Source organism: Choristoneura fumiferana, chromosome 5 (genome assembly GCF_025370935.1).
Source record: "Choristoneura fumiferana chromosome 5, NRCan_CFum_1, whole genome shotgun sequence".
Classification (NCBI taxonomy): Eukaryota; Metazoa; Arthropoda; class Insecta; order Lepidoptera; family Tortricidae; genus Choristoneura; species Choristoneura fumiferana.
In genome coordinates, this window is record NC_133476.1 from 17,492,883 (window position 1) to 17,519,975 (window position 27,093).

At 35.8% G+C, this 27,093-nt stretch overlaps 1 protein-coding gene across 11 annotated transcripts in view; it reads left to right on the forward strand.

The window, feature by feature from the left end:
• Positions 1-27,093, forward strand: part of Nos (Nitric oxide synthase) — a 163,195-nt gene that overhangs the window by 67,808 nt on the left and 68,294 nt on the right. The window contains exon 1 of one of the 11 annotated variants that reach the window (XM_074088181.1): positions 22,853-23,402. The exons of the other annotated variants lie outside the window; for them this stretch is intronic. Coding sequence (XP_073944282.1) covers positions 22,929-23,402 — 474 coding nt within the window. The 5' untranslated portion in view covers positions 22,853-22,928. Of the gene's footprint in view, positions 1-22,852; positions 23,403-27,093 lie in introns of those variants that run through there. 11 annotated transcript variants of the gene reach the window in all.

The window sequence follows — 27,093 nt, forward strand, 5'->3', positions numbered from 1 at the left end:
AGATGAACTCTAACTCAAACGTCATCTGTTGCAGACTCAAAGTTATTGCCACTTGTTTTTAGTGTAGTTTATTCAATGCCTTGTTTTTAGAGGATCAGGCGTCATATAAAAACTTGTTAATTTTATGTAGTTAAAGAAGTCTCCTTTGAAATTGAAAATCTAAATGTGGTCTACTGATTTAGCTTGTTTTTAAATTAGCCAATCCTAGTAACCTATCTTGTTACCGTTTGTAGTTCAAAAACGTAATCTTTTCTTTTGGGCCTCGCCTTAGTTTGACAAGAGACAATAGAAGATTGTACAATAAGAGCATAAAACGAGTCATTTTATCCGAGACGTTCATATAGCCACCCGAGCCGATACGGCGAAGGTGGATAGACACGTCGAGGGGAAAATGGGTTTGAAGCTCGAGTTTAACACTGCTTTTCACTTCGATTGCGAGGTGATGAAATAACAACAGTGGAAACATTGTTCACTTATTACGTACCTTTTATTTTTCATGCATTGCTAAAATAATTATAAATATTTAGTTTTGTTGATTTATTTTTATTTATTTCATTGATGTTTAATTTTATACAAATTTAAAATGTATTAAAAAATATAGAAACTTTATTGTTTATGGCTGCTTTCCTCGGTCTTAGACAAAGATTTTACTTTATGAACTAGAGTATAAAAAGTCATTTTATGTCGCCTAGATTCAGCATAAACACGAACTTTACGAGCATGACAAGTGAAAAGGTACTTTTTATAAAAGAAGAAGCCTATCATATTTTGCAGTATTATGCCTAAACATTACAATGTTAGTTTAGTTTACTGTACTATCATCATCATCATCATGTCTGCCGAAAGATGTCCACTGCTGGACTCCCCCAAGGCTCTCCACTCCGACCGGTCTTGTGGGTACTATACTATGCCAGGTTATAAAATAAGATGGTTCTATTTTTCCATGTGGGTTTTGTAATAGGCGACAAAGGAACCCGATGTAAGAGTAGGCAGCAGCGCTCTTTGTTGCGAACTACGAAATCCTGAGTAGGTAAGTATTGCGACGCGGAAAGCAAGAGAAAACTGCCACATTATTGACGGCCGGATGGCCAAGTGGTTAGAGAACCTGACTACGATTCTTGAGGTCTTGGGTTCGATTTCGGGCCGGGGCAGATATTTGTATGAATAATACGAATGTTTGTTCTCGGGTCTTGGATGTTTAATATGTATTTAAGTATGTATTTATCTATATGAGTATATTTATCCGTGGCCTATCCATAATACAAGCTTTGCTTAGTTTGAGACTAGGTCAATATTGGTGTCAAGTGTCCCATGATATTTATTTATATTTATTTATTTATTTTACCAAGAAAGTCGTCATGAAAGTAACCTTCAACTGACTATCACCAGCAGGTAGGTACTGTATCATGAGTGGCAATTTACAAAAAAGTTATGGTTTAAACTTACTCGTAGCCTAGTGGTGACTCTGCTGGGAGATTACTACTCTAAACAAACTATTGTCTAGTTTTTAAATGCAGATCATAATGTGTCCACAATAATAAAAAAAACAGCTGCAAATGTTTATTTGAACACCGTAAATCAGACAACGAGGTTGAAAGAAAATATGAAAATTACATTCTACGGATGTAAGATGAATGGATGCTTTTTGCGTTTAACATTCTAAGCATGTTAGGGAATTATTTGCATTGGAGCGACAGCAGGAAGAACAGATTTTTTTATTACTTACAGGCGAACGAGTCTATAATGAATAGAGAAAATTACGTTCAATATTTGATGAAGAATTAGAAAATAAGTTCATTTAATTTTAAATTCAACAGTCGAAAAAAGTTCAATTCGTTACTGTTGCCTCACTAGGTTTAAATATATTAATCCTTACTAATATTATAAATGCAAAAGCAACTCTGTCTGTCTGTGTGTTACCGTTTCACGCTTACAAGAATGTTTATGTTGAGACCCTGGGAATAGACGGTAGTTTTCAACCCAGAAAATTGTATAGTTAACGCCGTATAGCTTCCGTATAGCGATAAACACACAAAGTCACGACACGAGCGTAAATGCTATAAAGATGACTGGAAATAAGCGAATTTAATGGTTTCGCCAACTGTCTTGCAGGTATAAAGGAGGCAGCTAAATCTTTATCTAAACAGAGATTACCTAAGAAGTTGTAAACATTGTCAATAAAGATTTCGTATCTTTTAATAACCCTTGCATAATTACAACAGTAAACAGAAGCACACTTAAATTGACAATAAAAATTTAAACAAAGCAAATCAAACAGTGGCATAATTGATCGATATTAAGCTTGAAACACACAGAGAGCGGTGGCGGGGCGGTGCGGCGCGGCGCGGAGGCGGTACCGGTTGTAATTTTCGAGCTAACGTGAAAGAGGCCACCCAGAATAAATACCGCGCCACACTTATTTCCCGCGCGGTATTCTGTGTGCCCTCTCTCATGTTAGCTCGAATATTACAACCGTACCACTACCATGAGTTTACAGTGACCGTACTCGATAGCGACGGCGTAAATTCTCCATACAAATAATTTACGCCGTCGCTATCGAGTACGGTCACTGTAAACTCATGGTAGTGGTACCGGTACCGCACCCGCGCCGCGCCGCACTGCTACGCCTCCGCCGTCAGTGTGTTTCTAGCATTATGAATTAACAATTTACCGTACCTATCTCGAAATACAAAAGTAGCAGCAGGTAAAAGAAGTAGCAATCTTTTTTTCTTAATTATCTAGATCCTTCTCTTTTATTATGGCGTAAGATTTACTTTCCAGTGTATGCAATTGTTAAAAAACAAAAGTATCAAGAATAATTATGACAAGTGGTTTTTTAACTGTACAGTCGAGTTCATAAACTTGTAAGAAAAAATTTGATCAAAAATATCTGAACACGACTATTGTTTACGGCGTAGAAGCGTGTTCAGATATTTTTGATCAAATTTTTGCTCACACGTTTTTGAACTCGACTGTACGAGTAGACCTCGTGAGTCTGTATTTGCAACACTTAAAACCAAATAAATGTTTACCGCTCATCTTAAAATGCTTAGCCATTTTGAAAACTTTCCAACAAATGATTCAACTAAATAAGTTTTTGGTAAAAAAAATAAAAATTAATACAAGTTTTTTTTACTGTACTTTTTGTCGACTTTACTCGCATTGTCACCCAAACTACATTTGTATACCAAATTTCAAGTCGCTACCAGTAATGGTTGAAGAGTTCCGTCCTGCGGTGACGATCCTGGCCGGACTACCAGGATGTCACTACCAGATTATTGCATTGTCACGCAATTAACATAATTATCCAACAAGTCAATCCGACTACTAGATTTTGGTCGAATTCAACCCTGTAGCGTATGCACCCAAGTGTAACGTCATTTCCGTCCCATTTCAGTCCAACACCAAAGTAGGTATACAATTTTACGGTGGGATCATACCCTTACCTCTATATTTGTAGTATAGTCGCTAATCGTCTGTGAAGATGGCTATGTGCACTCAGCCTATAAGCTGACCGCACAGCGATATCACTTGCGGTACACAGCTGCGCGCCACGGTTGTCAGAATTACTGCGCAATTGTGCATTCGACCAGACGGCCGTGGTCAGGCAAGATACAACTCCCAATTTTCATTCGAATAGGTTAAATTGGAACCAAAACGTGAACGGATAATTAACTCGAGACGAATGCTTACTAAAAAACATGTTTTTTTACAAACATTCTAAATTAAAAAAAGCTTTCATTGTTCGCAGTTAAAAATCGGAAAATATTATTACTTAGTTGAATGTATGCGTTACGGGACTAAGACCGTATTTTGTTTGTGCTTTTGGTCAGAACTTAAATTTAAATAAAAAGTCCGTTTTCATTGTCTATTAAATAGAAATATTTTTAACAATAATCTATAAATGTACCGTAAACATAATGCGGCTAAAATATCAACTGTACCTGTGTAACTTTTACCAAAATGTCAACAGAAATAAGATAACAGATATTGACAGAATAAATACGAGATGTGTTGTTTGTACAGTCAATATTTTAGCGTTGTGCCTTATTAGGTTACTTAAACACAGATAATTTAATATGCAATCTTCTATTATAAACGTGTTAGTTCAGAGATAAAATACTGTGTCGTTTGTTTAGAAGTAATCTTTGTTATTTTGATTAATGCTAATTTACACATACCTTCTGTCAATCCAACTGTTAAAAGTAAAAAAAATTGAATGAGTAGAACATAAACAAAATAACAGAAAATATGATTTAGTTTCGTTATTTATTTTAGGAAAGCAAGTACTAAAAAATAAAATTAAAAATCAAAACCACTGTTACCTGTTGAGAGTGAGAGATTTAAATCAATCATAGATTCTTACCAACCTGTTACATACCTGCGGGATCAAATCTTGGCCGATGTACCTGAAAAAACTTTTTTCGTTTTTAATAATCAATCACAGTCATTATCCACTATAAGTCATGAGAATTGTTTGACGTTATTATAAACTAATATTAATAACCAAAAATCTTCATGGTAGTACATTTACTCGAACAAGTGTGTTCAAGGAAACTGAATCACGTACCAAGATGGAACCTTTTCATAGCCAATTTCGGTATGATTTATTTGGCAGATGTATGGGATGTAAACATGACATTAGTAGCACAAACGTTCCACCCTGGTACGTGATTCAGTTTCCTTGATTGTACTACCAGCAATTTAACTGAAGTTTATAAGGTGTGTGTGTAGTGATGCTCATAAATAAATAAATAATATCACGGGACAATTCACACCAATTGACCTAGTCCCAAAGTAGGCTTAGCAAAGCTTGTGTTATGGGTATTAGTACCCATTGCTCATTGCTGTTGCATTGTTGGATGATGATGATCCGTTGCTTAGGCAACGGATCATCATCATCATTCCAGCCTATATACGTCCCACTGCAGGGCATAGGCCTCCTCTCAGAACAAGAGGGCTTGGGCCATAAGTTCCCACGCGGGCCCAGTGCGGATTGGGAACTTCACACGCACCATTGAATTGCTTCGCAGGTTTGTGCAGGTTTCCTTACGATGTTTTCCTTCACCGCAAAGCTCGTGGTAAATTTCAAATGTAATTCCGCACATGAATTTGGAAAAACTCAGAGGTGCGAGCCGGGGTTTGAACCCACGACCCTCTGCTTGAGAGGCGATAGGTCAAACCACTAGGCCACCACGGCTTTAAGCAACGGATAAGAATAATTATATAGATACATACTTAAATACATATTAAACACCCAAGACCCGAGAACAAACATATTAATAAACACCGTCTTTTTACCTTAGTAGTAGAGTCGTTTATTACATCGTCTCGTCATCATATTAGCGACCGGATAGTCAAGTGGTTAAACCTAACTATGATGCTTGAGGTCCCAGGGTCGATCCCCGATCGGGGCAGATATTTGTATGAAATAATACGAATGTCTCAAGTCTTGGTCGTTTAATATATATTTACATAAATATGTACTAACTAGTACGGGGGTCAAAATATGTTAACATTCACTCATATTGCAATATTGTCATAAGTGTGAACTATGCTTAGTTGTCCTACGAGGGCGACACTTATGTAATAAGGCATTGTTTGTACTCTTTATTGCTTTGAATAAAAATATTTGTATTTGTATTTGTATCTACAAAACAGTAGGTAACTGTTTATCCGTTGCCTATACCCAAATGCAAGCTTTGCATAGTTTGGGACTAGGTCATGCAATTGTAATTGCCCCATGATATTTATTATTATTTACTTTTATATTAATAAACATCTAATTACCTTGGGAATAGAATCATGTATGATTATCTTGGGCACCACGACGCTCATCCCTTTCTGAGGCTGACCTTTGTGCTTAGTAACTTTTGTTTTAATATAGTTCTGGCTCAAGATTTGGACAACATTCTATGTATATAATACAGACACCTCGATATTATCTCTAAAGTAAAATTACTTTATGTGGTGATTTTTTCATCGTACAAGCCCTTACAAAGGCGGTACGTGCTTTATCTGTCATCTCACCTCTTGCCACCCAAAATCGCTTATTAATACCACCCCTGGTATGAAATTAAATAGAGCTAGTTAAATTTGGTTTAATCGTTTAAAAATGCAAGTACGGAAAGCTAATTTTACAAGCATTTATTTTTTGTTTTGTTTGTTACTCTAGATCAAATCTTGTCAGTACTTACACTTTCACCTCAAATTTACTGGATGTAAACTAGATTGGATAAAGTATAAAACTCCACAAAATAAAAACGAAATATTTAACCTGTGGCAGTTTCATTTTATTCCGTTTGAAATAAAATTTTGTTTTCCTACTAAGGTATAATATAAATGCGAAAGCTTGTGGTGTGGTGTGTGTGTGTGTATGTTTGTTACTCCTTCACGCTACAACGCCTGGACGCATTTGGATGGAATTTGGAACGAAGATAGCTGGACGTCTGGAATAACACATAGGCTACTTTCTGTCCCGATATTCCTACGGGACAGGGATAAAATCTCGAAATTTCAACCGCTGGATTTAGAGTCATGAGATTTTGTACAGTTGTTTTAACATAACCTTAATGAAGATCACGATATAAATTTTGGGATTTCCCAGGGGAATTGTAAAATCCCGCAATTTCAATTGCAACTACAAGATCGAATAGTGTACGCGTGCGAAGCCGCGGGTAAACTCTAGTTTTATAATAAAGCTATCCAATAGAAAATTCTAACCCCGTGTGGATCCTTCGGTGATACTAAAGCAAACATTGTATCAAAATAAAATCGAAGAAACTTACCACTTTCAGGATTTCTGTGTGGAGAACAAAATGCAAGAAACTTTAATTAGAGATTCATATTATTGGAAATAATTTCAAATCAATAAAAAATATTCATATAGTTTGGTACTGAAAACATTTATTTTGCAGTAAGAGACACTAGCTAGATACATTATAGGTCCTAATGTAGTACATTACTAAGACGTTAAAAAAATCTATACTCCTAGACTGGTGTATTTTATCTTGGTGAAATCACATAGTAATAGTATCAGTTCAACTGCTACACTCAATAGTTGACGCGAGAAACCCTGCGGATAAAAACTAGTATATCATCTGAGCATCTGGTTCAATAATTGCGATTCCATAACTACGATTTTCCAGGCATTGATGCCCAATGAACTGTTACGGCAACATGTTTTCTGTGATAATTTAAAAATCCGTCAAGGTTGAGTAGCCTCGCACCATTGGGATTCCTTTTTGTGTTGAAACGTATTTTAACTATTGGAATATCTATATATATAAAAGAAGAAACTGACTGACTGATGACTGACTGACTTTTCCCCCGGGATATTGCATAGTTTGCGCGGGGTACCGATGAACTAACTAACTTTCACTGACAAAGACGTAGGCAAGATCTACTATTGTATTAATGCGAATGAGAGTATACTTTTAAGCTTCACTCAAACTTAGCCCAAGTCTTTTGAGCCAAGTTTCTTCGTGTCGTTTTTCTTAACAGAAAAGCTCATGGTTTCGCACATACCTAAGACTAAACATTCTGAGAGGAGACTGGCGCCCAGCAGCTCTGCAGTAGGATGTACGTATATACGTATAGGCCGGAAAAAATAATGATTACATTATGACATTTTACATTAAAGATGTGTTTTGTAAAATATAATGGATATTTTTTACAAGTATTTCCTTTTTACTATGATGGCTCAGCGATCCGAAGTAGAGCTTGGCTTCCGACACCAAAGACCGGCACTTTGCTCTGAACTGCGCCACGTCTGGTCACTCAAGCTGCTGAAGCTGGGCGATATCCTTTTCGACCTGATTCTTCCGCCAGTATTTAGGCCGTCCGATTGGGCGACATTCACCTGGCCGTCCTGGACGCCCGCCTCACAGTTCGATCCTCATCCATCCTCTCAACGTGGCCAAGCCACCGCAGTCTTACAGCCCTGAATTCTCCTATGATTCTGATTTTTACGGTCATTTATAGTAATAGACCTGGGATAGGTACAACAACCGGCCATATACGAGTCGGACTCGCGCACGAAGGGTTCCGTACCATTATCTATACAACATTAAACATTAGCAAAAAAACGCCAAAAAAATAACAAGTTTGTTGTATTGGAGTCCCCTCAAATATTTATTTTATTTTAATTATTTATTTTTAAAGTAATTATACAACTAAAGATTCTGTGAATATTTCAAGCGTCTACCTGTTGCCATACAATCAAACAAAAAACGACAAAACAACCACGTTTGTTGTATGGAAGCCCCCTCAAATAATTATTTTATTCTGTTTTAATATTATTTAACGTTTTAAACTTTCGTGATCTCTATGTATATACTTGTTTTCTCGGTACTGTTTACTGTATTGGTGTGCAATAAAGAGTTATTGTATTGTTGTATTGTATTGTGATTCTCACTCATAGTTAAAATACCACAAACGGGACTTATCACGCTATTTTTACAAGAGTAATATTTACCTCGACGTTTCGGCAACGTTACAGTTGCCGCACGAGTAGGCTCAATCGAGTAGATTACTCGTGTAAAAATAGCGTGATAAGTCCCGTTTATGGTATTTTGACTTTAATATTATTTGTTATAGCGGTCACAGTAACACATAATCTGTGAAATTTTCAAGTGTCTGACTATTACGACTCAAGAGATAGAGCCCTGTGACAGACATACAGCGGTGTCTCAGTCTCAACCCTAAGAAATGAAAACTTGGTTCGCTTTTTGATATATTGAATCCTAAAAATATGTCGGTCATGATTATGCAATTCTAACAAGCCATGCGCCGTGGCCCGGGAAACATAAATAAATACACGCGAACTGAATTCTTTGTGAAGGGTACCATAAGCCATTTGCGCGAGATATGAGCTGTATTAATAAAACACGATTTAAATAAATGAAGTTTTGCAAACTAGCTTTATCAAACGATATATCTTCATTGGAAGAATAAATTGGCTAGCTCTCTATCTCGAATGAATTTCGAAAAATCCGTTATTAGTGCACCTCTATGTTGCTCATAGAATACGTTCGTCAAATTTAATGAATTTTATACTATGAATGCCAGGCAACGTAAAAATATACTATACACAGATAAATGCATAAAATATACATAACACCACCAACGAGAACATTACGTGTGTGACCGCTATCCAACACTTTACTTATACTGCTAAGTAGAACTGAACTTTTAAGTTTGACTTGTATTTAAACAACAACAGAAATAGCATAATTTTCTGGTAGAAGAGAGACAACCGTAAATAATCAAGGTGTTTGACAATATTTGTCATAATCCTTGCCGGTTTTACCATTTGTTGATGTCGATGAGACAGTATTGAAGTGGCCCAATATTTCGCGTATTATATTATACGTAACTATAATGGTGTTGCTCAGAAATGTAGTCTAGTTTTACACCTGGAGCCAAGATGCGGGCGGAAGGGACTCGTGAGTTAGCTCCCTTTAGTGTTTCCGACCTCATTCCCGCGGTCGTAGGGAAATCCACGGCAGACATCGCGGGCTCGTGATCATAATAACGAGTGCTATTTTTTAGCAAATACGTCAAATATACCTACAACAAAAAATAAAATAGGAGTCATGTGAGGTTGAGTGAAATAAAAAGCCCGGCCGAGTGAGTATCGGGCCACGCGCTGTGCATAGTTTCGTGATAAAATGCAACAAATTTGCAGGTGGTAGGACCTTGTGCAAGGTCCGCCCGGATTGCTACCACCATCTTGCTCGCTAATCCTGCCGTGAAGCAGCAGTGCTTGCACTGTTGTGTTTCGGCGTGGAGAGTAAGACCTCTGAGAGATCTTAGGCCTCTAGGTTGGCAACGCATCTGCAATCCCCCTGGTGTTGCGAGTGTCTATGGGCTTTGGTGATCTCTTACCATCAGGAGACCCACTTGCTCGTTTGCCATCCAGTCGAATAAAAAAAAAATCCGTACCTTTTAAGTTTTGATAGAATATTACTCGGTAAACTGAAATGTCTACTTAGCATTAACAAAGATTAGAACTTTAAAGCTTAATATTTTGCAAACTGATCCCTAAATCGAAAAATGGTTTTTGTATACCTATAATATTTTTGAAGGAACAATATACCCCACACTTAGGGTTTGCATTTTTCCAAATTTTATTTTATATAAATCTTTATCGGCGTAGTTAATGAGTATAAAACAGAAAGTACTTTTATTGTATTTATTGTGTTGCATACATTTTATTTAAGATGCAAAATTATGAAGACAGATAGCTTAGGTATCTGTACTACAGGTGTACCTAGTACCTACCAATATTATAGGTAAAACGAATAAATGCGAACTCTGTATGTCTGTATGTTAGCTGCTCTACATCTTCACGCTCAAACAGCTGAAACGATTTAGATGAAATATAGGATAGGTATGGAAATAGTTAGAGACCCTGGAAAGAATAGTTTTATCCCGAAAATATGTTTCCGCAGAATAGCGATAAACAAATTCTTGCAGAGGAAGTCACGGGCAAAAAGTAGTTTATTATAATTTTAATTTTAGCGAATTAACTCATATGGTTCCCTATTTTTAACCCTCGATACAAAAAGAGGGGTGTTATAAGTTTGACCGCTATGTGTGTCTGTATGTCTGTGTTTGTGTCTGTCTGTCTGTGGCACCGTAGCTCTTAAACGAGTGGACCGATTTGAATGCGGTTTTTTTGATTGAAAGCAGGTTTTCTAGCGATGGTTCTTAGACATGTTTTTATCAAAATCGGTTCAGCCGTTTTGAGATACTAAACTTTGAAGTGACAAAGTCGGGGATTTTCCAACTTTTTGTTGGTAAGGTTATCTTTTGCGTATTTTTATTATTAACGATGGAGGTGGTGAACTGAATAAAGTTGAATGTTTAATAAAGAGACAAGCTAAGCTATCAACCTTAAAATTACAACAGTCACACTACTAGATGGTGAAGTGAGTATAATACTGTATTTAAATTTAAAAAAATAATCTTAAACTATACTTAAAACAAGAGCGGAGTTACTTTTAGGTTAGCAGTGGTAAAAAATCTAAAATAATTTTAAACAATGTGATGTGTTAAATATTAATTAAGTTCGAACAATGAAACTTGAACAACTGCCATAAAATAAAACAAAACAATAAACTTCAAGCCATCAAAATAAAATGGGAATCTTGTTTAATTACGGTCAATAATTAAAATCTCATTAGATACAATTGAATTATTAACTCGACGGAGATTAATAACGTTAGATTCATTTCTTTTTCAATATACAAGTGATTTATAATAATATAATTGCACTCGCAATTTAGATGTCTTATACCTGACTAGAAAGCTTGATGTCACAGGCTCGATCCTAAGCTGAACTCTATTTAATAGATAATATTTAACCTACAAAATATTATTAATTTAGCTTTGTATTTATTTAAACATTAAAATTTAATCATCATCGCAGTTAACTGTCTGTTAACTAAAACAATTATGAAAAAAAAAATAGAAATATAAATAATATTTATTCACTTGAACAGCGGTTACAGAGATGTTCGGTTGGTACACATAAAAATGAGTAGAATGTTCAGCATTCTCGCCGGCATCACCAGCATGTGAATATAAAAGTTTAATATAATAGTAAATTACTGCAGAGGCCATGAAGTAAGGGATTGATGGACGAGTTCGGGGTAGACGGCCGAGTCGTAGACGAGGCCGGATAAAACGAGTCCAGCAATCCCTGTTCTGGCCGAGGCTTGTATAGTGCTTTTCTCAAACAATGTGAGGAAATATTTCATCCATCCATCCATCCATCCAATCGCATCGCATCGCTTCGCATCGCATCGCATCGCATCGCTTCGCATCGCTTCGCATCGCTTCGCATCGCTTCGCATCGCTTCGCATCGCTTCGCATCGCTTCGCATCGCTTCGCATCGCTTCGCATCGCTTCGCATCGCTTCGCATCGCATCGCATCGCTTCGCATCGCTTCGCATCGCTTCGCATCGCTTCGCATCGCTTCGCATCGCTTCGCATCGCTTCGCATCGCTTCGCATCGCTTCGCATCGCTTCGCATCGCTTCGCATCGCTTCTCATCGCTTCGCATCGCTTCGCATCGCTTCGCATCGCTTCGCATCGCTTCGCATCGCTTCGCATCGCATCGCATCGCATCGCATCGCATCGCATCGCATCGCATCGCATCGCATCGCATCGCATCGCATCGCATCGCATCGCATCGCATCGCATCGCATCGCATCGCATCGCATCGCATCGCATCGCTTCGCATCGCTTCGCATCGCTTCGCATCGCTTGGCATCGCTTGGCATCGCTTGGCATCGCTTGGCATCGCTTGGCATCGCTTGGCATCGCTTGGCATCGCTTGGCATCGCTTGGCATCGCTTGCATCGCTTGGCATCGCTTGGCATCGCTTGGCATCGCTTGGCATCGCTTGGCATCGCTTGGCATCGCTTGGCATCGCTTGGCATCGCTTGGCATCGCTTGGCATCGCTTGGCATCGCTTCGCATCGCTTCGCATCGCTTCGCATCGTATCGCATCGCATCGCATCGCATCGCATCGCATCGCATCGCAGTATCGCAAATGCTTATAGAGTAGTGGTGGTTGGCTGTTCGTAATTTTTCCTTTGTCAGTTTAATGTTAGTAAGTAAAATTAAAAAGTTAGAGCAGCGGACAATAATGGATTTTCATACATACTTCATGGCCTAGGCCAAGAAGTTATGTAGGGAGGTGGTAGGGAGCCATAAATGAGAAACTTCATGTCTCCATTTCGTGACATTAACGCATACATTTCCGAGCATGTTTGAGAAAAATTTAATTTCGTGCAATAATTAACGACTAAGAACCAAGTAGGCCAAGCAGCTTATAACATTAAATAATTATGAACATTAATAACATTAATTATTATGGTTAGGTAATATAAGTTTCAGCCAAATTGGCAGCGATTTTTCCCAAAACTGTTCGATGAAATTCTTCACACTGACTGATGCTCTACCGTTGCCTAGCATCCATGGCATAAGATTTGCTTAGTTTAGAACTCAGTCAATTGGTGTCAATTCTCCCACTGATTCAGGCGCCAGCTATTTGCTAGGGCCACATCAATGAACTACAAGCTTTTGACCTTCCTCCTCCGTTTCCACTCACTCTTACTCTTTTACACCAATGACTCCAAAGCTCAATATTTTTTTTTTAGTGTTAATAATCTTCTTTTAAGTAGCTACACTCTTGATATAGTGGATGGAGTTAATACGTAATTATAGGCGTAGGTTCCAAAAAAAATTAGGAAACTGACAGCATTTTTTTATGCGCAACAACTATAAAAGAAAAAGTGGATTACGTTTTTTTAACTCGGTTAGGTGCTGTGAAAGGCAATATCCATTTGAAAGACTGTTTTTTATAAAGCGTAAAAAAATTATCACAGCGAAAATTCAATAATCTACCCGGCTTTGGTGTCAAACGCAACGCACTTTATATAGATAAGTTGCACGTACATTGAAAATTGGCAGCGATATTTCAATTATTTCACTTTTTAGCCATGAAAATAATTTAAAGCAGTTATTTTAATATTTTGTAAATTTTACTTAAACAACACTACATTTGTACGTAACTGGTTTCGTCGCAAGAAAAACAATCCTTCACACGTAACCGGTTACGTAGCGCTGGTTTCGTCGGCGGGTGTAGTTAATGTACGAATTGTTAAGGCACGCTCAAATAATGCACGGCCTGATAATCCGTGCTTATGTTCACGGATTATCATGCCGTGCATTATCACCCTGTACCGAACTGGCTCGAGTGTAGTTAATGTACGACTTGTTAATGCCCGCTCAAATAATGCACGGCCTTTTAATCCGTACTAATAATATTGCTCGTCTTATTTTTGGGAAAATACCGACCTTTTTTTTCGTGTACACCGAATATTAATAAATTTAGTAGAAAATAACATAATTTGATCCTGGCGCTTCGCCGCCCGCTGCCGCGGCACGCTCGCTACGCTCGCTCGGCTCGCGCATTGTGGTCACGATTGGGCCTAACACAAATGTATGGTCATTCGAATCGATTGGATTCAGATTATCAAGTCGTACATTATCTACGTACATTACAGCATTAAATTGAATAAAGATATTTTGACTTTGACTTTGACTTTGACTTTGACAGCGCGCGCAATATTTTGTACGCCCTGATAATACGCGACCATGATATTGTACGGCATGAAAATCGGAAGCAATAATGCTTCGGATTATCACGTCGTACATTATTGCGCGTACATTCCGAGTTGTACATTATTGTTTTCCTCGTCGGCTGTCGAAGGGATAGCAACAACTGTGTCAGTCATCATCAAACTCTACTAAATGAGTAATAAAAAATGGTAGGCGGAGCAACGCAGTAGGCATAATATAATATGTTGTCACATTGCGTACGGCGGATATTTGAGAAGATAAAAAAACACGTATTATATACGAACACGTCACATGATTTTTATTGGCGTATGATTGTTATGTTAAACTCCTGCGTCACTTTTTACGAGCTTTTATTGAACTTGCACTAATTCTTATTCTTATTCTATCTTATCTTACATAGGCTAAAATGTACTCGTAAGTTTACCTCATCAAAATGTTAAAACCATTTTTGGACCACTTGTTGGTATCAAATTGAGCGGAAAATCCTATTCCTACACTAATATTTTAAGTGTAAAACTTTGTGAAAAATGATTGGATGTCTGTTACTCAATCACGTCTAAACCGATAAACCGATTTAAATGAAATTCAGTATACAAATATTTTGAGTCCCGCGGAAGGACATAGGATAGTTTTTATCCCGGAAAATTGCATAGTTCCCGCGGGATAGCGATAAACAAATATTACGCGAACGGAGTCGCGAGTAACGGCTAGGTAGATATAATTATTACGTAAGCCCAATGATAGTAAGTATAATAATTTTAAAGAAATTGTGGTTCTTGGTTTTTCAGGTTGCATTTTTTAAACTGTATTAACTGTACCGTCTAATAGTTTACTAATGCAGCCAACACCAGTTGAAAGGCTTAGCGAGGTTGCGTACTATGAAGATAATTTAATACTGCCCATTTTTCTGCCAGTTTTGATTTTCTTCAAAAACGGCGCAGCGCAAGTACAAGTTACAAGTGTAGAACCAAGTAGACTACACTGACGTAACAAGACATACGAATATTTTTTGAAATAATTAAAGTATTCGTAGCATACAACTAACTTTGCAGGTGGTAGGACCTTGTGCAAGGTCCGCTCGGATTGCTACCACCATCTTGCTCGCTAATCCTGCCGTGAAGCAGCAGTGCTTGCACTGTTGTGTTTCGGCTTGGAGACTTAGACAGCTGGGGAAATTACTGGCACTTGAGGTATCCCATCTTAGGCCTCTAGGTTGGCAACGCATCTGCAATGCTCCTGGTGTTGCAGATGTTTATGGGCGGTGGTGATCTCTTACCATCAGGAGACCCTCTTGCTCGTTTGCCATCCAGTCGAATAAAAAAATAAAAAAAAAACTTAAAATAAAAAGGCTGTCGGTGTGCCTAAGATTTTCAGCTTAATTATTAACTTCTTGTACTTATACGAGTACATATTTGTATTTTGACGCGCTCCCCAGTAAAAACTACTATCAACTAAATCCTTAAATGGTTTTTAACTCCGAAAGGCATTATACGCGATTAACTCTTTTATTAATATCGGCGACTGGCTTTTATTGGATATTACACAGACGCGATGATCAGAGTAAATCCATCAACGGCTATTTTCAATAGTTATAGAAGAAGTTTTAGCGGGGATTACATACTATTCGTTAATCTGTCCGTCGTACCTATACTAAACAGATTTATTGCTATATTCTTAATATTTTTAGAGAGTGCTGATTTGGCATTACGTTTATTTTTTAAGATTCTTGGGTGTTCCACTAGGCTGGACCAAACTACCAACAATATTGTTGTCTGACTGTCTACCCGTCTGCCCGAAGGGCTATATCTTTTGAATCGCAGCTGCACACTCCTCTCTCACCCCTACCATCTTGCACTTGCACTAAACATTGAAAACATTATATTCACCCGGCATATAATACAATTAAATTACGTTATCAATCATTCATTGAATCTTGAAATAAATACTGTACAAAACAAATGCACAGCGCATCTTTGGTCAAATTAACGTTATAGAAATCCACAGCAAATTTCGTCAGTAACTTTAAGCAAATTCTCCGGACGTAACTACCCTGGATCAAAATGTGCCAAAAATACTAGCCAAAACCGCACTAAAAGTACAAAATATAAGCCGCACAAAAAATACTTACCGCATTACGTATACTTGACATTTTTGTACTTAGTATTAAATCCGCTATCAACTCACAAGGGCATCGCACAGCGAAATCAATAAATTTACGTGTTTGTAATCACAAAAAACAACACGGACCCTTATTTGATTACAACTTCGGTACACAATGAATACAGTCCAAATAGGTTTTTACGACAAATTATCGTTTACGAAAATACTTTTACTCGTTGTTTATAGCTCTGGTATAATTTATGGCCACTTAAGTTGGGAATCCCATAAGTACGGTTTGGCAAAACGACTGTTTCAAAGTCAATTTCATACCAATGAACTAAAATAATTTCCTTGCTCACCCGCGACCTTACGATAGCTAAGCTTATGCAAAATATGCGTGTTCATGCAGTTCCTCCACCTCCACACTGTAAGAACACACACAAATCACACAAGCCCATCTATCACCACCACCACACTACACTGACGCGTTTCAAACTCAACCAGAGCTCATCTTCAGAGTGACACAACCGTACACCATGCTACCAGTTGTTAGACTAACGAACCACAACCACCGTTTTAACTTGTCACTGTAACTCCCCAAGTACCCACATACGTTTTATGAAACAAAACAAAACTACCCACAAATTATTATTAAATTTCTTAACCGTCCTTCAAAACTACCTTGATTTTTATTTATTTACTGTCAAGGCATGTTTTATTAACTACCATTACTGAAATTAGATCCAAGCCGTAGCAAGGGAGATGAAACTGAATTTACCTGCTTATTTACCTGTTCATACGCAAACCATTTTTAAAATTGATAAAGGATAAAACATAATACATTATATAGTTCTATTAAACTATTTTAATCCCACGGTTTTGCATTCGCTAAAATAATAGAAATTAGCTAGCTCTTATCCTAGGAAAAGTAGGAAATATTCCTTCTTAATGCAGCATACAAACCTAAAAGAATATATCTGTCAAATCAGTTTAGGCTGTGCTGTCTTTTAGTCAGTCAGTTAGTCATGTTAATTTTTTATAGGTATAGATAGGCATAATATCCTATAGATTAGGGGCACCGCCGTGTCTCCACCGAATCACGCACGACCCTACCATCCTTTTCTGGAATCGATTAACTTCCTATAACTTCGTTGTAAGTAAAGCAAAAAGTTGGAAATTTAATGTTATAAATATAACATGGTAACATTTCACGATGAATTTTACTTACAGAGAGTGATGCCTAAATCGATAGTAGTTTTATTACGAAGCCTATGGTTAGGTACTCTTGCAGTGATAATGGAAAAATAAGTATCAAACAACCTATTCATATAGTCAAACTAATTTAAATTTAATCATAACTAATACTATAAGAAGAGAAGATTTGATTGTCTTTGTGTGTAATTGATAAACTTAAAAACTACTGATTTGCTACTAAGATTTATTACACTTGTAGAAAACTATATTATCGGCCATACCACAGGCAATATTTTATCCTTGGATCGCATAAACTTACCACGAGACAAGCCAGCACCAACTATAGTTTATAATAAAACTAACTTTTGCCCGTGGCTTCGCCCACGTAGAATTCGGTTATCACGCGCTGTTCCTTCGGGCATTGTGTTTTTTTCCGGGATAAAAAGTAGCCTATGTTACTCTCTGGCCCATAATCTATCTCTATGCCAAAGACGGACAAACACACACACTTTCGCGTTTATAATATTAAAGTATGGATTGGTAAAATGTGTAAGATATGTTAGCATGACCGATATACAAGATATTGAACTTGTGTGTTTTTCGGTTATTTAATTATGTCAAGAAGCAGACGAGCTCGAAATTATTAGCATTACATAGCATTAGTATGTCCATTTATAACAGATCTTATCGTTTGTTGTAATCGTTCACTGCACTAAATAATTAATAACTTTAAATATTACTACCATGCATTTTATCTATGGAATCATACTGGTAAATATTTTAATTGCATTGGGTAAAGGATGACGAAGTTGAATTAATTTGGTACCTACTTCCTGTTACCCGCAAGTTGTAAACGTCCCGTGGGAACTTTCACTTTCCCGGGATACAATAATCTATATTAATCAAGGATAGCGTAGCTTTCTATTAGCGAACTAATTTCTTAAATCGGTTGTTGTTCCAGAGATTAATCTCCTGTATGCATACAAACAAATTAACATGATAATAGATGCCCTACATGATAAGTAAAACTCAATCACATTTTTTTACACGGGTATATAACATAACAACTACCGCTGTTGGTATAATTTTTTGATAAGTTTTCCGTTAGTTTTTTTTATAGAAAAATAAACTTTTCTCAAACATGCTATGTAATGTTTATGTTGTGTTCCTTAAAACAGGCTTCAAAATATACTGTTGCAGGCCTAGGCCTGCAAGACAACAGTCTTTTGTTTCAATGCAAAACGTCAAATCAAATATCCACGATAAAGGCCATTATACACGACTTTAAATTAATAATCTGAATTTCTATGGTTCATTTATTAGTTACTGAATAAATTCACAGGACTATGAATATTCTATATGTAAATATATAAATATTGCCGACGCGTTTTACGTCAAATTACAATTTAATTTACATAATAAAGTATTAATGTAGCTGATTAAATGGGCTGCAGTTCGTGTATAATGGCCCTAAAAGCCGAACAGCAAACACAATAAAAAAAAAGTTTTGGCGGGAAAATTGACAAGTGTCATTGTCTTTTTTTTTGATTGTCTGGACTTGGGCTTTAGCCATTTTGCAAATAAGTTCCATGGTCATTTCAAAAGTTTAGTTTAGAAACGTGATTTTTTATTTTTGCAGTCCGTTATATCTACATGTTTTTATAGAAATTTGATTTTATTGGGATTATTTTTAACGTTTTAAATCATGTTAGAATGAAATAAACACATATAGATGGCAGTTATAATTTGAGTCTGGTCAATTTTAGTTGTCTTACGAATAAAACATTGATTTCTAGGAGTTTTTATTTCTTTTAGTGCATGTTTGAGAAAAGCACTATACAAGCCTCGGCGTGAAAGAACATGCCAGCCTCGTATACCTATCCATACTCTATACATACTCGGCCTGCAAGCCTTTCTTTCCCGGCCTCTGCAGTAATGTACTATTGCATTACATAATTTTTAATTTGAATCTGTAAATTTATTTAACGCGGGAACTATGCAGTTTTCCGGGATAAAAACTAACCTTCCCAGGATCCTAAACTATCTTATATCAAAATTTTATTAAAATCGTACAGCGGTTTAAGCGTGAAGAGATTGTTACATCACAGACAGACGGACCTACTTTCGCAGTTATAATATTAGTACGGAGGTAAGTAAGGATGTAATTCTATTTAAATATTAGCTGGAATGGACATCGTAACTAGAATTTACAGCCGGAAATAAATGATTAATTATTTTATTATACTAAGGGGCTCTTTCACCACCCATTGATTTATTTTAACTGACAGATAAATGTGATGCCGTATATGCCTATGCGAATGAAAAAAAATAGAGACGGCATCACATTTATGCGTAAAATAAACTTAACCAATGGATGGTGAAACAAGAAAGAAAGAAAGAAAGAAAATACATTTTATTCACAACACAAAACAACAATATTATTAGGTACAAATAAACAACACAAAGGTATGTGGGGTTAATCAGTTTAATGGACGAACAACATGGTCACAATATTAAATTTACATGAAAATTATAGTAATCAGTCATTTATTTACTAAAACATGGTACAAAGAAGATGAAATAAAACACTTTTGACAAAAAATCAAAATAAAAAAAAGAAAAGTAAGATCACTTATCTAACATGCTGACCCTATTTCTCGAACGGCGGGCGGTAAATGAGTGCATTGTTGGTCTCGATCCATTTTTTACGCTACACCCCCCACACAGACACTAGTTCAAACAAACAGCAACAAAGCAAAACATAGGATACTCTAATTTTTTGCGAAAATGAGAAAAGCTGTACGAGATTTTTGGATTATGCTCACAAAGGAGTGCTAACGAACGACCAAAATTAACGTCACACGCTTTGAAACTTTAAAAATAATATGATTTTCTTCGACTAAAGCTAAATATTCGTTGTTTTGAAACACAAGGATTTTTTAAGAATTTTTATTATCTGTAAGTACCTAAAAAATTACTTTACAAAAGCAATTATTATATATTTATTTAATTTATTGCGGTGATGTTCTAATGCTTCTAACCATTAATTTTAAAAGTTATTGGGAATTAATCAGACAATACATTCATGATTTTTAATTTTAATTGACGGAAAATTAAATAATTATGTTCATTAACTACCAGAGCAAATTGATTGATTAAATTGATTGATATCAACCAGAATAAGAGAATGGCACAAGGGACGGTAATTCCTCAGGTATTAATTATTTTAGGAAACACTTTTCAAAATGGTCAGAAACCGATTTGTATTTAACTAAGAAAAACTTTCGCACAAGGCCACGGTCACACTCTAACATCTAATCACTGATGTATTGAGCAATTTTGTGCCAGTATAAAAAACGAATCAAGAGAATCATATGACCAAAAGATCACTAGTCAACATGGTGACTGTAGTCGAAATGCATGACTTAGTTCAAATATTGTGAACAATACGGCACGTGATAAGAAACCACGAGGGTTATTGTTTGTAAGGCGCATGATGAACCTGTATTTGATTAGTATACTGATAAGTATTTGATTTGCATTTCATTTCTTAACGTCGGTGCATTGAACCTTGCATTAAAATGCAGTCGGTTTACTAATGTATCGGCGAAAATTATTTAGCAAATTATTAACTCCCAAACTATTTATCCCATATTTTTATTTAGGTGAAATGTTATTTCCCAACTCAACGTTTCGCACTGATATCATTTCCCAACTAATGATTCGATAAATTATTATTATGCAAATTATGACCTGGAATTTTTTTAAGATGTCATTTATGTTTTCGTCAAATGTATTGATTGGCATACCTTAATTTAGCAACTTATTGAATGGCATCCAACCTACTTTTCTAGTGTCATTTATCCTGGCTGCTATAAAAAAAAACTGCTATGCTCCGCTTCGCTCCCGCCTTAGCCTTCTGAACCTAAAGTATCCAAGTCGCTTCTGTTCCGAACCGTCTTGCTCGCTCGCTTCGCTCGCTCGCACAAATCAAATTGAAGTATAACTTTGCAATGTAAAAAATTGCCCAAATGTTATTTGACAATTTGTTATTTGCCTAAGCCAATCATTTGCTACATAATTATTTGCCACATAAATGTGTGATGAAGTAAAATTTTGCAATGTAAAAATGTTGCGAAATAAAAAAAATGTGAAGTAAAGTTATGCCAAATATTAGTTTGCCAAATGAAACTTTGGCGAAAGGTTGGTTGCTAAGTGAAATTTGGCGAAACATATTTCGCCGAAAAGGCAGTACACCAATGCGGTCAAAGGTTAACTTCAAAACATAGTGAGAAGTACATTTAGCGATTTATTCAAAATTGTTGGTAATGAATATACTATAATTATACTAATTAACGCTGACCTGAAAATATCAAATTAATTCCTAATAAGACTCAAATTAACTACTTTTCTTAGTTCCTTTAACTTCAAAAAAGTTAACATAGTTTTACGTCATAATAAAACCTGCCAGTCACCACAGTAGCAGTATCACTAAAATAAGCAACCCACCAGAAAAATCTGTCAAAAATGATGCTCGTACATTTAAGCTGTACAGTCATCTGCGGACAAAACGATACGGTAAAAACTACAGTCCGGAATATTCCGTCCTCACTTTCCTATACATAAGATAATTTACGTAACAAATAAATATATAGGTAACAAGATGATATTGCGTCAAGTCCGAAAAGCAAAGTCACGCACAATGTAATAGAGTGATGGGAAACGAATCTTTGGGAGATCGGTCACATAGATACAATAAAATAAAACTTTCTTTTTTTTTCTATTTTCTATAGTAATCATAAACTTGCGCGCTTGATCTTGGATAGTTCCGAAATTTTACGACGATTATCCGATATTATTAAACCGTTATTTATCCGATAGTTCGTATTAAGAAAAAAGAAACAGTTGAAAGATATATTGGAATCATAAAAATATATTATGTTGAATTTTCTTTTACACCTCAGTTTTTACACTAAAGGCTAATTTAATAAATTAGCGACTCAAAATTTTGCGACAGGTCGTAGGTTTTATTTATTTAAGTTATTATATTACAATGATATCAATCGATGAAGACATACAAATAAAAAAGTCAAACAGTTCTGTTATCAATCATATCACAAGGTACATTCAAGACCAGAATGAATATAGGCTGTTACAGAACCATTGGGCTACTTCTTCGGCCTCGTCTGTACTTACCATTAGGTGAAATATAGGTCAATCAGTGATCAGTTAAAAAAAAATACGCTTAACTAAGCTTAATAGGTTAATGAGTCATCTGAAAAATCATGACATCTTTGTCACACTGATGTTAAACAAACAGACCTGGAACTCCGCATAGATAAAGTTATTATAAATACAACGAAATCATCTACTCGTGCACAGTGTGCCAGCGCACATAGTTGTGCCTTGCTGTCCAATACTTAACGAATTTAACATAAGTATCTTAATAAACCCTTTCTTCTAAACTAGATTAAAAATGGCGCCTGGTGTCATTTCTAATGCAGAAAGTATCATTAATAACTCTCTTGAAGAAATTTCTGCAGTCCATAATAACACCCTGATTAACGCTTTATTAGCTCAAAATGAGCTTTCTCTTGAAAAAATATGCCCCATTGACCATACTAAGCCGTTTATCGATGGAGATATTGGTGTCGAGAAAATTCGAAACGGACTAATGTGCAAGGAAGGCGTGGATGGCATTGAAGTTAATGGGAAAGCAATTGATTTGAACATTGAGAAAACTTGTCCTATTGACCACACTGAGTTTAGTGATCCAATTGTGAATGGTCAAAATGGGGTAAAAGTTGAAAATGAGAATGGGGTAGAAATGATTGAAAAGCTCATTCCGAAGAAACCAGTTCGTAAGGTTGTGAAACCTAAAGTGCTTAAGAACATGGAATCACATGATTACCTGTACGACCGCCTTTACGACAGTGGTTGCCCCATGGCTGTAAGTAAAACTCATCAATAAGAATAAAATAATTAATTAAGTACAAGGTGATTTGCTAACAAATTTGGCTGCGTCCCGTGGGAACTTTAGACGTTCCCAGGATTAAATATAGCCTATGTTAGCATTCTAAGTATAGGTATTTTTAAACGAGTTCATTATTTAAATTTAATGTACACATAACAAACAAATAAACAAACACACCGTCTAATCGTTTTCCTTATTAACATTTGTTTACATAGTTTAAAGAAGATCACAATTACTCATCTAAAAAGCACATGCTGATTTATTTTTTAATATTACAAATTAACTTTTCCATTTGAATTCCGTATACCTTTTAACAAGTTAAAAGTAACTCGAGCACTTATCAAACTTTAATAGTTTCTAACTTATATTTAAACTTGTAAACTTTTAATTAAATAAGCGTTCGATTTTCGCTGAATTATTTCATCGAAGAACGTTTCAATCTTTTAAATTTCCCGGATTTAATGGTTGAACTTCCAAATTTGCCTAAAGAGTTGATCAGGGCCCAATAAATCTTTACTTGCTAATTCGGTCCACCAATCAGCGTAAAAACTTTAAGATAGAGTTTAAGAGTGAACTTTAATTAATAAAATATATTCCACCTATATAAATAACTTACAAGTATGCCAAAGTTACGTCTTTGGTTTGTACTTGAAATGCTCGCGTTTACGAGATTTGTTCGTATAAATAATATTTCGTTTACAAAAGAAATAACTGGCCACTGAGTAAATTAATTGTTCAAACTAACATGGACATAGTTGTCTAGATACGAGTACGGTACAAAAAAGTGAATTATTTAATTGAAGTAGAAATACATTTGAGGGATATTGTAACTTATTGATACTTATGTTTAAGCAAACAAACATTTAATCCATTTCAATATTATTTATCTTTTAAAAAATGTGAATTTGAGCAAAATTAGGTAGAGCAATCTTTTTCATATAAGAGCGATCAATAAATAAGTAAAAGAATAAATATTTTTAATACAGAGGAGGAAAGAAAAGTTTGCTTTCTTGTGAATGTAAAGTGTACGATTTGGAGTCGTCAAACTAATGTTCTTTTCATGGTTTTCAATTTGGCCAGCCTCACACGCGCTTTAAAATTGACACTAATATTGGCTGGAAACTATCCAAAGAAAAGACACAATCAAAAATATTGCGTATATAATTTTTTTTTTTAAATCTGATAATTATATTTTATTTTAATTACTGAAGATTTAATTAGTAATACCTAATACAAACCTTCAAACGATCAAATCACTTTTATTTTTCTTTAGTATATATTGAATTAAATAAATAATACTAATAAGAAGAAGACAAAGAAAACTTACCTAAGAAACCTTAACTAAGTATATCTAATATGTTACTATGAAAAAAATTATAAAAGAAAACCCCGTCCAAAATATCTGCCTGTGGCAGAGTTCCCATGATGCTGGCCGCATTACCCCTTTGGACCGCAAGTGCGATCCGCTGGGATAAATACGTACCAGCTCTTGGGTCCCCAGAGGTATCGATCAACCGAGAAGAAAGGGCCTTTATGAAACACTTTTTTTTTGCTTTAAAGATTTATGGTAAATTTATAATATACCAGATATATTTCAGCGTTATGATAAAGGATGTAAGGGTACCTGCAATCGTGATGCTGTTAGTTGCGAAATATCGGAAACGTATTATAATATGTAGGTAATATTGGTCTATATTTTGTAAAACGTATGTCTAACACATTTTATTTAAAGAACTCATTCGCATCGTTACAATATTTTCGAAGTATCTTTACTAGCTCGGGTTACTCATCTTGACACGTGATTGTAAGTAAGTAGGTACCTACGCTTAGCGTTTTCAGTATCTTAATGTTTGTGTTTTTACGTTCGTTAAACCGATATCATTCAACAAGCGTGACAGTGTTTCTGATTTTATTACCCCTCCGGTTTGTGTGTTCCGAACGTCAACATTTACCTGCATAGCCAAATCATAAAGAACTTAGTTGTCTTAAGTATCGCGTAATACCGAGGGACACGTATAAACTGGTGCCGATATTTACTATTTAAAATAATTACTAGAGAAAAACAAACAATACATTATCAATAAGTACGAGAGTTTCACGGATGCTAAAAATTATTTATATGTTACTTTGAATGAAGTCAGTGTTTATTTGTTTCGCCAGTCATGTGACCGCAAATCATCCGCTGCTTTAAAAAAATCCTTTACTTTTTTGTACTTCTGTATTTCTTTTTAAACGTCACGTCGCAGTTAGTTGACGTCTCAACATAATCCGAGGCCGTACTAACGTTTCTGAAGCTCGCGATTGCTATCAAATGACAGTTTTGTATGCGAAATCTGTCATTTGATGCGATCGCGAGCGTTAGAAAAACGTTAGGCAATACGGCCTCAGTTTAGTAAGAGCTCTGCAGAAACTTAAAACTTTATATTGCTTGTTATGTATTTATCTTCTTCGATAAGTGTAATTTTGAAGCAACGGATAAAAATATAATTATATAGATTTAGATACAAACTTAAATACATATTAAACACCCAAGACCCGAGAACAAACATTCGTATTTTTCATACAAATATCTGCCCCGACACGGGAATCGAACCCGGAACCTCAAGCTTCGTAGTCAGGTTCTCTAACCACTAGACCGTCTGGTCGACATTTAATGTTGTTTATGTTTTATGATCTCTCCTTAGGGTTCATAATTTCTTGACAAAACTGATTTCTTGTCAATTTCATGACGGGACAACTTTTTGAGAAATATACTCATAGATATAGCAATTTCGCTATAGCTTGAGCTTCTGTGATAGTTTGTCCGCCATGACATGAATTTGTGGCGTTAAAGTAACTCGTATCATCTTTTGCTTCCCAAGGCATGGCCAAGAATATGGTGCGACAACGTAGCAGACATAACCTATCCTAACCAAGAAAAAGTTGGAAAACCCCCGACTTTGTCACTTCAAAGTTCAATAATTCAAAAACGGCTAAGCCGATTTTGATGAAACATGTCTAAGAACTATCGCTAGAAAACATGATTTGAAATTAAAAAAAACCGCATTCAAATCGGTCCACCCATTTAAGAGCACAGACATTACACCTCTCTTTTTGCGTCGGGGGCTTATAAAATCGTTGTTAGGAAGCCTATTTTTTATTTCATCCAAATTTTTAAGCCGCAACGTGTATTGAATAACTCTTAAACTCAAATAGTAGACACGTATGTATATATTCACTTGAACTTTTAACTAGTTGCACTTGTAAGAATATTTTATTTCCTACCCGTGGGCTGTTTCTCGAACAGATCGAGCGTGAACGCGTAGTCTTCTAACTTTGTAGGATACCATAACTTTGTAGGATGTATCGGATACCGGAATATATGAAATTGAATGTCGGCTCGTGATTTAATGTTTGCTTTATAATTTAATATTTAAGTACTTTTACTTTATAAATAGATCTAAAGGGTTAAAGACGGTTACTTCGCTGTCTTTTGCGATATATTTAAATTTTGAATGTAAAAAAATTGCAGTTCCCTGACAGGGTATCATGTACCTACTGGCATGTTTACTTTAAGATCTACAATAATTGTACTAATGAACATTATGCAGTAAATGAATATGATATATATATGAATTTTATATATTTAATACTAAGTCAGTATGCAGTATTATGGAGTCCGTTAGAT